At 37.1% G+C, this 9,076-nt stretch overlaps 1 protein-coding gene across 4 annotated transcripts; it reads right to left on the bottom strand.

Moving 5' to 3' along the window:
• Positions 1–649: 649 nt before the first annotated feature.
• LOC113284527 lies at positions 650–5,539 on the bottom strand. 4 transcript variants are annotated; one of them, XR_003328205.1, is made up of 4 exons: positions 3,939–5,539; positions 3,024–3,099; positions 1,666–1,811; positions 650–1,213 (listed from the first exon to the last, which is right to left on the bottom strand). XR_003328205.1 is itself a non-coding variant. In XM_026534016.1 (2 exons), exon 1 carries the CDS (start codon positions 5,310–5,312, stop codon positions 4,527–4,529), a length of 786 nt encoding a protein of 261 aa, XP_026389801.1. In that variant the 5' UTR covers positions 5,313–5,539; the 3' UTR covers positions 650–1,213; positions 3,939–4,526. The 4 variants fall into 4 exon arrangements, 1 of the variants encoding a protein (XP_026389801.1); XR_003328206.1 differs by lacking the exon at positions 1,666–1,811; XR_003328207.1 differs by lacking the exon at positions 1,666–1,811 and having other exon boundaries at positions 3,024–3,090.
• Positions 5,540–9,076: the final 3,537 nt, after the last annotated feature.

Genomic DNA, 9,076 nt, shown 5'->3' with positions numbered 1-9,076 from the left:
GGACAATCAATCCAGACCTTTAATCATTCTCACTACCAATCCCAACTCTTCACCTTTCAGATAGTAGTGTCACATCGCGTCCCAAATCTGGACCAGCCCCTGCTATCCCAGTTGTAGCAAGGTCGTAGACAAAACAAAAAAGTGAATGGAAGTGTACACAGCGATTCTCTTATATATTCGTAGGAAGTACAGTACTAGTTAGATGAGGAATTGGAAAATGCTAAAACCGGGACAATTGTTATGGGTCAAATCTGGGACAACCAATCCAGACCTTTAATCATTCTCACTACCAATCCCAACTCTTCACCTTTCAGATAGTAGTGTCACATCGCGTCCCAAATCTGGACCAGCCCATGCTATCCCAGTTGTAGCAAGGTCGTAGATAAAACAAAAAAGTGAATGGAAGTGTACACAGCGATTCTCTTATATATTCGTAGGAAGTACAGTACTAGTTAGATGAGGAATTGGAAAATGCTAAAACCGGGACAATTGTTATGGGTCAAATCTGGACAATCAATCCAGACCTTTAATTATTCTCAATACCAATCCCAACTCTTCACCTTTCAGATAGTAGTGTCACATCGCGTCCCAAATCTGGACCAGCCCCTGCTATCCCAGTTGTAGCAAGGTCGTAGACAAAACAAAAAAGTGAATGGAAGTGTACACAGCGGTTCTCTTATATATTCGTAGGAAGTACAGTACTAGTTAGATGAGGAATTGGAAAATGCTAAAACTGGGACAATTGTTATGGGTCAAATCTGGGACAATCAATCCAGACCTTTAATCATTCTCATCTCCACCCCGCTACCAATCCCAACTCTTCACCTTTCAGATAGTAGTGTCACATCGCGTCCCAAATCTGGACCAGCCCCTGCTATCCCAGTTGTAGCAAGGTCGTGAGGAAATCTCTTAGGACCACCGACTGCGTGCAGTTCCATACTTAACACGGTGCCCAATTATTTTGGGGTGCCTTGTTGGTTGCCTCTATCAGAAGACAGTCTGCCCTAATAGTAGTAACTTCCAACAGAATTGATTTTGTTATGTAACAAGACTTTGATTCCCTTTGACATGTTCTAGTATTCTTCTGCAATTTCCGTCCACGCAAAAAGAATCTTTAGCCCACAAAGCTCCTTGCAGTACATTAAGTTAAGAGTTTCTGCCTTGTTTAGGCATGCAACTTTGTCCCTGCATGCTCTAGCTCCTTTGATTTCACCTGCAGAATTTCTCAACATTAACCCAAATGGAGCATTTAAGGCATCAAAGATCCAGCGTGCATCAAAAGTTTGTTATAAGCTTAGTTTTGGTGTCTTTCCTCCTATTGCCTGTACCAGAATTACTCAGAATTGGATTTTAGAAGTTTGTCTTTATTCTGCACTATGTTGTAAAAGGCGCTAGGCGAGGCGAGGCGCCATGCCTTGCCTTGCCTAGCGCTCCCAAGGCGCCAAAAAAAAACAAAAATGGTCTTATCGTCTCGCCTTGGCGCCTTTTTTTGCTAGGCGCTGGCCCTACACTTAGTGCGCAGCGCCGCTCGCCTTTTACAACATAGATTCTGCAATTGAAGTCTGCAAACTAGTACTGGTTTTATCTAGGAAAAATCCAGGACACACCCCTCTTTCCAAATTAATCAGAATTATGTTTCAGGAATTTCAATACCCATCGATTTACCTGCACCTGAAATCCAAGCTGCATGATAATCCTTGAATGGCACACCAGAATTTAAGTTTAGATTCACCACCAGGCAAAGCTACGATCGACAACAAGATGCCTAATGGCTGATTTTTCAGGAGCATTATTCTCACAAAAACCCAATTCTGATTTAACAGAAAGAACACTACTGAGACATTTCCACAGAAGAAGCTTGATTCTTTGAGAAAGGTTTAGTTTCCAAATATAGAAAATTCCAGAATAAGACAACCTCATTGACAGGTGCAGAAACCATATTCAACTTATCATACAGGCTCTTGCTGAAGCAACAAAAAAAAGAAGATCAAATGTGTAGCTGTACTATGCACACAATCCTCATGAGCATACAAATGGGATTCAAAATTCGAGTTTAAATGTATAGACTTTCAAAAGAAAGAATTTCATGGTATCAGTTCAGAACTGACCTTACGTACGGTTTCCTCTCAATTGAAAAATCAATCATCATTTGACGAACAAGATGAGGTTAACATCAGCTATGATCCGTAGTCACAGAATCAGTAGTACTAATATCTTAAGAGTTCTAAATTATGAATACATTGAAGATTCAAACAAGAGTGATTTAGTCTTTGCAATACATCCCACTTCCCAACAAAATGCCAGTTCTAGTACATGGCGGAAACCTATTGTAGAGTCAGCGATCATCCTGGGATACATCTGACGAGACATGGCCAGAGAAGTACCAGGAGAGACCAAAGACCACTCAACACATTCTGAAGCTAATTGCTCTCGATTACAGTCCTCCAGTGAGTAATAAGCTCATGAAACAGAGTAGATCTGGACATTCTAGAACTCGATTGATCCCCAAAGAAAAGAAAAAAGGTACTCATTACTCCCCAAGATCCTCAACAAAGATGCAAAGCTCGTTTTTGGTCGAAATTTATGCAAGACAGGGTAAACAACAAAACTCCGTATACAGATCAATTATGCGATTTTTTCTACTTGATGTATTTCATTGGACTTTAAAAGACATTAATTCTAGTTTTACTTGGTGCTTCCTTACTTTCAAGTAGTTATCATGCAGCCTAAGGGAGGTTTGTTCTTAAAGCATAAAGATGAGAACTACTAGTGAGATTGACCAGATGGATTATGTGGGATTTTTTGCTACGAAAGAACTCCATCAAGGAGAGCTTCTTAGAGCACCCTATGGTTGGTTTCCATTTCAATGCTTAAAGTAATAAAATTTTGACGTATTTCACAGATGTGTATTTCCAAGAACTTTTGTAGTTCTTTCAAAATGGTCAAAGAACATAATAGACTGCATTGATGAAAATGATTATTCTAGAGAGGCACTAAGAAGCAAAAACAAGCTGAGCACTCACCAGAAGAGAGAATGCATGAGCAAGTGATAAAACTGTTGGGAACACTGAGAACAATCTCTTCAGTAACCTGAGGGATCTGCATCAGTAAGAGATCAACTTCGATACGAAATGATTGACAAAAGAAAATTCCAAAGCAAAGATAGAAGCCATCATTGGTTTACTCTATCAAGTATAATTTACAACTCAACCAAGAGCAGAAACAAAAAATCTGGTGTTTCTCATGTACACAAACAAATACTACCCAGTGGAGAGATATTGACACGATAGGCATATGAAAGCATTTGTTTCTAGTGATGAATCACTTTACTTTTGCCTGTAGTAGGAGCTGTCAATCCTTTGATTAGCTCGACTCCTTTTACATATTTCAAAGTACAGTACACTCCTGGTATTTGCTTTATTCCCATCCATCTAAGCAAAATAGTTCAGTGACCTTTTCAACTGGAAGCTCAACGTATCAGGATTTTGCTGACAAATGGAGCTTAAAGAGTAAAACATTCGGCTCAACATTGAGCATGGTGCAATGTTATGCGGATAATAAACATTATGGCTCAACATCATTGTGTAACTAGCTAGAGATTCGGTCTTTTCCTTGCTTGTCAAGAGAACACGAAACCAAATCAATACAATTCTACTCTACAGTTTATAAGGAATACTTCAAAAGAAAGAAAAGCAAGCTTATTTCAGTCGGGATTTGCGTCGAACACCTTCTGAGCGGTACACCAAATTACAAGACATTATAACCGAAGAATAATCCCTTCAAACTCCAGCCAAAGATCCAGTAAAAACCAAAACTTAACAAGTAGTCTTTGCAAAGTATATGTGCAATTATATCATTAAAATTCTAGAATTCAATTGCAAAGCAAATTAGAAAATTCTGAAAGCAAAACCACAGGACAAGGGATGAAACGTACTAACCATCAAATTCAACTACTCGGAATGAAGTACCCTCCTTTGAGAAATTCCAAACCCTCATATCAAACTCATGTCAGGAGGGGCAAATGCCTCTACCCCAACAAAAAATTGCTCACCCACCACCACAAGCTGATACTCTAAACCCTCAGGGGGCACAAATTACTTAAAACCCACTAAGCTCTCATCATATCCAAGAGGGGCATTTGCCCCCATTGAAAGAAAACAAAAAAGAAAACCTTCTTTTGCTACTGCAAAAGACTTGAATTACTGAATACAACCTACTATATTTGTGCATATGAAGTATTCTACATGGGAGAATAGAATGCACAAAACCATACTCATAAACCAGAGAAATAGTGATTGGGGATTGCATAAGAATACTGAAATTGAGAAGTACAAAAATTGGCAATCTTAATTACTGTTAACCACCAATCCACAATAAAAACCAAATCTCTTTGCAACGTATATGTACTCGAGAATCTTCTTTACAACTCAATTTGATCACTGAGCTAGTAATACTAATGAAAAAAAGACTAAAAACTGAATTTGGTGATCTATGAATTCTGATGAAAAACCCAAACTTCAAATTTCTTACATAAATTGGTAGAACACTTTGGGTCTTTTGAAAGGGTTGGATTCATCATCATCTTCTTCAACTTCTTCTTTCCTCTGATCATCATGCTCACCTTCCAGTACAATTTCAAAGAAACTGGTTCTCTTCCCCTTCAATATTGCTTCAAACTCTTGAAAATCAGCAGCATTAAGAATTAATTTATCCATACTTCCATAAGATTTCTCAACTTTACCACATTCTTCATCAAGGGTCTTCATTAGTACTCCCAACAAATGTCCTATTTCTGCAAGTTTGAACTTCATTGAAGCCATATTTTCCAAACACCAATTACAAAACTCCTTCGATTCCTTCTCGCAAGAATCATGATTGATTATTGGCAAGGGAATTTCAACTTCAGGAAACAAATTTAAGGGTTTTTTCATGAAATCCCTTCTTACACAATTCACAAATTTCTTTTCTTGAAGAAAATCCAAATAGTTTTGAACAAAATTGTTAAAATCAACGATACATTTAACTAATGTACCTGAATAAAATTGAATCCATAAATTTGAGCGAGGTTTCTTCTGATGTGGTTTATACCCTTTCTTCTCCTTGCTCTTCCTCAAAGATTCACTTATTCTAAATGCAAGTACACCTTTCTCAAAAAAACTGGTTCCTTTCTCTAGGAGTTTTGATGCATAAGCTGAACCCATTGAAAGGTCATTGAGATGCTCCAATTCTTCGTATTTAAGAAACTTTATAGTCTTCAAATTCCATATCTTATCTTCTACAGCCAAATCATGATCAATATTTTCTTCTGACATCGATTTTATTGTCTCCTCTCTTCAATTCTCTTCACAAATCTCTTAGTTAAAGATTGCATCTTGAAATTTTAATGTATCAAGAAATTCTTCTTAAACCCTAATATCTATGAATGATTACTGGTTTCTCTCTGATGACTTTGTGTAGCAATGATTTTCGAAACCCTAATTTTATGAATTAGGTTAAAGACTGAATATTGAAAGCTCTGTTTGTTTGTTTTTTTTCTTCAGTTGCAGTGAGGAGTTTGTAGCGTAAGATGAGGGGAAGACGAGAGAAGAAATTTATAACAAAACCTGAAAGAAAGTGTACACGTGGTGTAAACATAAGAGAAGAAACAAACTTAATTCCCTAGGCCTTGATTAGTAAAAGCTAGTGCCCCTTATCCGCTTTCACTCCAAAATCCACATTTGCCCTTGAAAAGTTGCTCAGTTTCAATCCTCATGTGCCCCTTCTCCGCTTTCACTCCAAAATCCACATTTGCCCTTGAGATAAAAAAAAATCGTAAACTAAGGGAGTTTGATATTCCTCTCTCCTCTCTGCAAATCGGTCTTAGTAAATGAGTCAACTCAGCCATTAGTTTGATATTCCTTTCACTGATCTTCATCACTTTTACTCCTTTGTGTAACTCCTTTTTTGTTTTCGTTTTCTTTTCTGCGATTCTCTACAATTCTCTTTTAATTCCAAACAGGTTTGTTATGTCTAATGTGTGATTAACGTTTTTTGTGTCTCCATTATGTGTTTACAATTAATACTATCTCTAATGGTGTTTGCCTTTCCGTCTGTTGCAATCAAAATCGTTTGAAGAGGCTGTTGCTAATCGTTTGGTAGCAGGATTAATCTGTTCTAGTATCAGTTGTTCAAGAAGGTTGAAGATTTCCACCTGTGTCAACTCAGTGAGTCGAGAATTCAAGATATCCTGCCTGCATGCAATTTCAAAATCAAAAAAATTCAAACCTCTTAATTGCAGTTTCAAAAGGAAAGTTTGTTTCATAACCTTTCTTTTCGGATCCTTAGCCAGCTGCATAACTTCCTATATTTACTTCATCAAAAATCCAATCTGTTACTGGGATTACAGTGACACAAAATCAATAAAAATATCAAAAATCCCTATCTTTAATTATAGTCGAACAAAACCATCCCCTTATTTTTCTGTAATCCTAAAAACCCTAAAAATATTTTTCTTGAAATAATGGAGGAAGACAACTCAGGCCAGTTAGGAGACATAGTTAGCAAATTCAAACAAACAACACTGGACTTAGGAGACACCAATGAAGTAGTTACGTTTCAACAAGCTGCTAATATTGAAGTGAATGAAGAAGAGGTTAAGTGGGAAGCAAGCGCTACAAACAAGATTATCATTGAAGGGAGAATGAAAGTTGAGGCTGTTGAAAAGTTTATTCTTTTCACGTGGCCCTTTTTGACTGCAGAAGATGTAAGGATGGTATTAAAATTCAGTAACTGGACTTTGTTGAATAAAGTCATTAATGAAAGACCATGGAGCATAAACGGACATCTTCAGGTTGTTCATGACTATATACATGAAATGATCCACACAGAAAAGCATTGGGATTTTCAACATTTTTGGATTCAACTCAAATATCTTCCTCAAGAGCATATGAACGTGGATGTTGTTACAAAAATAGGTGGTCTAATGGATGTAATTGCCATTGAGCCTAAAGATGCTATACCTGAAGGAAGTGTCCCTGTGAAAGTCTGTGTCAACATCGATCTCTCCAATCCTTGAGAAGAGGTGTTAAAGCTATAACTAATGCTGGACTCGATCGCTGGATCAAATTCTTTTATGAACGTCAACCACCTGGTATCTGCTCAGAATGTTACATGATCAAGCATTGTAAGATTGCATATAAGGACGCTGCTACCTTTCTTAACAAGGCACATGAAAAGTCATACTTTTTGGGAAGGCAAGCAATATCAGGAGGAACATTAAGCAAGTATCATCTGGAAAAGCACCAGCAACCAAGTCTAACCAGAAGAAATTTGTCAAAGGTACTACTGTCAGACCTCCTAAAGATGGTGAAGTTATTGATATGAATTTTCTACTCAAGGAAGGAGCTAATGAAGATACTGAATATTCAAGGCTAGGAAAGAGGATTAGAATCAATGAAGCTTCCACTGACTCTGCCATTAGAGATACTGATAATCCCATCAACAATACAACTGGTACTAGTGCAGATATCCAAACTTCTCAAATGATTGCAAAAAGAGATGGTTGCACAACTGAAACACATAAGGAGACTCATGTATTCAAAAAACTCTCTTTGCACTTAAAATTCGGTTTCTCTTTTATCATCTACATTTCTATAGTTTCTTTCAGTGGCATCACTTTTCTCATTTTCTTTAGATTTGCATATTTGAAACATAAAACTTGCATTTTCATCATCAATTACATAGTACTTGTTTGTATAATCTTGTTTCACTTGCCTCCACATAGTAAAAGTGAAGTGTTTACAATGAAAATCATTTCTTGGAATGTCCAAGGTTTTAGGAGTGTTGCCACTAGAAATCATTTAAGTGATATCACTAGATCTCAAAACCCAGACGTTATCTTCTTATATGAAACTAAACTTAGCCAATCCAAATGTATGCTTCTCCTTAAAAATTATAAGCACCCAAACTGTGCTTACATTGAACCAGTAGGTCTCTCTGGAGGACTTGTTTTAATGTGGAAAATGGTTTCAACTTTGAATTGCTTGATGCTTACAAGAACATGTTCAATGTCATTGTTCAAGCTGATGCTATAGCAAACCTGCATTTCTTCTTACCTGTATGTATGGGTATTCTAGATATGAAGCCAAAAAGGAGCAATGGAATTTTATCCACCAAATTAGCAAAGCTAATAATAATCCTTGGATTGTCTTAGGTGACCTAAACTTTCACCTGATTGACAATGATAGCGGTGTTTCCTCCTCCAATGATGGATGGGTTAATAGTGTTGTTTCTAATTGTGTCTTAGAAGATATTGGTTTTGTTGGAAAAGAATATACTTGGGCTAGCAATAACCTAGGTACTGGAGCTAAGAAATCTAGAATAGATATGGCATTAGGTAATAGTGATTGGATTGTCAACTTCCCAAACTCTAAGTTAATGCATTTATCCCAAGTAGGGAGTGATCATAGTCCAATAATGTTAGTTTCTGATTCCACCTTACCCAAATGCTGGAAACCCTTCAAATTGTTTTTAACTTGGTTGAATGATCCTACTTGTGCAACTGTGATTGCTAATGCTTGGAGTGCAAGTGTCACTGGTTCTCCTGCTTTTCAGTTTGTTTCAAAACTCCACACTACCAGGAAATACCTCTCTTTGTGGAATAGAAAACAGTTTGGTGACATCAATCAAAAAGTTGACAAATTACAGATGGAACTGAACACTCTTCAAGAAGGTGGTCAAGATCCTAGCACTCATGAAGCCATTCTTAGTATCAACAAAGAGCTACATCAGTGGCACAAGATACTAGGTGAATTTTACCAGCAAAATCTAGATATTCTTTCATTAAAGAAATGGATTACAACACAAAGTACTTCCACACCAAAACTAATAAGAGGAGAACCAGGAACAACATTGACTCTCTGCATAATCATGAAGGAAAATGGCTACAGACTAGAGAAAAAATTTCATCTCACCTAACTGAGCACTTCAAAAGCATCAGCACCACCACTAATCCTATTCTGGATGAAGGTTTATACATCATACTTCCAACTATAATTACTTCTGAAGAAAATAATTCTCTTACAAGAGTTTCATCCTT

Source organism: Papaver somniferum, chromosome 5 (assembly GCF_003573695.1).
Source record: "Papaver somniferum cultivar HN1 chromosome 5, ASM357369v1, whole genome shotgun sequence".
Classification (NCBI taxonomy): Eukaryota; Viridiplantae; Streptophyta; class Magnoliopsida; order Ranunculales; family Papaveraceae; genus Papaver; species Papaver somniferum.
This window is presented reverse-complemented; position numbering and strand designations above follow the sequence as displayed.

Coding starts and splice junctions, on each gene's coding strand:
- LOC113284527 (XM_026534016.1), bottom strand. CDS start 5,312: ATGTCAGAAGAAAATATTGATCATGATTTGGCTGTAGAAGATAAGATA.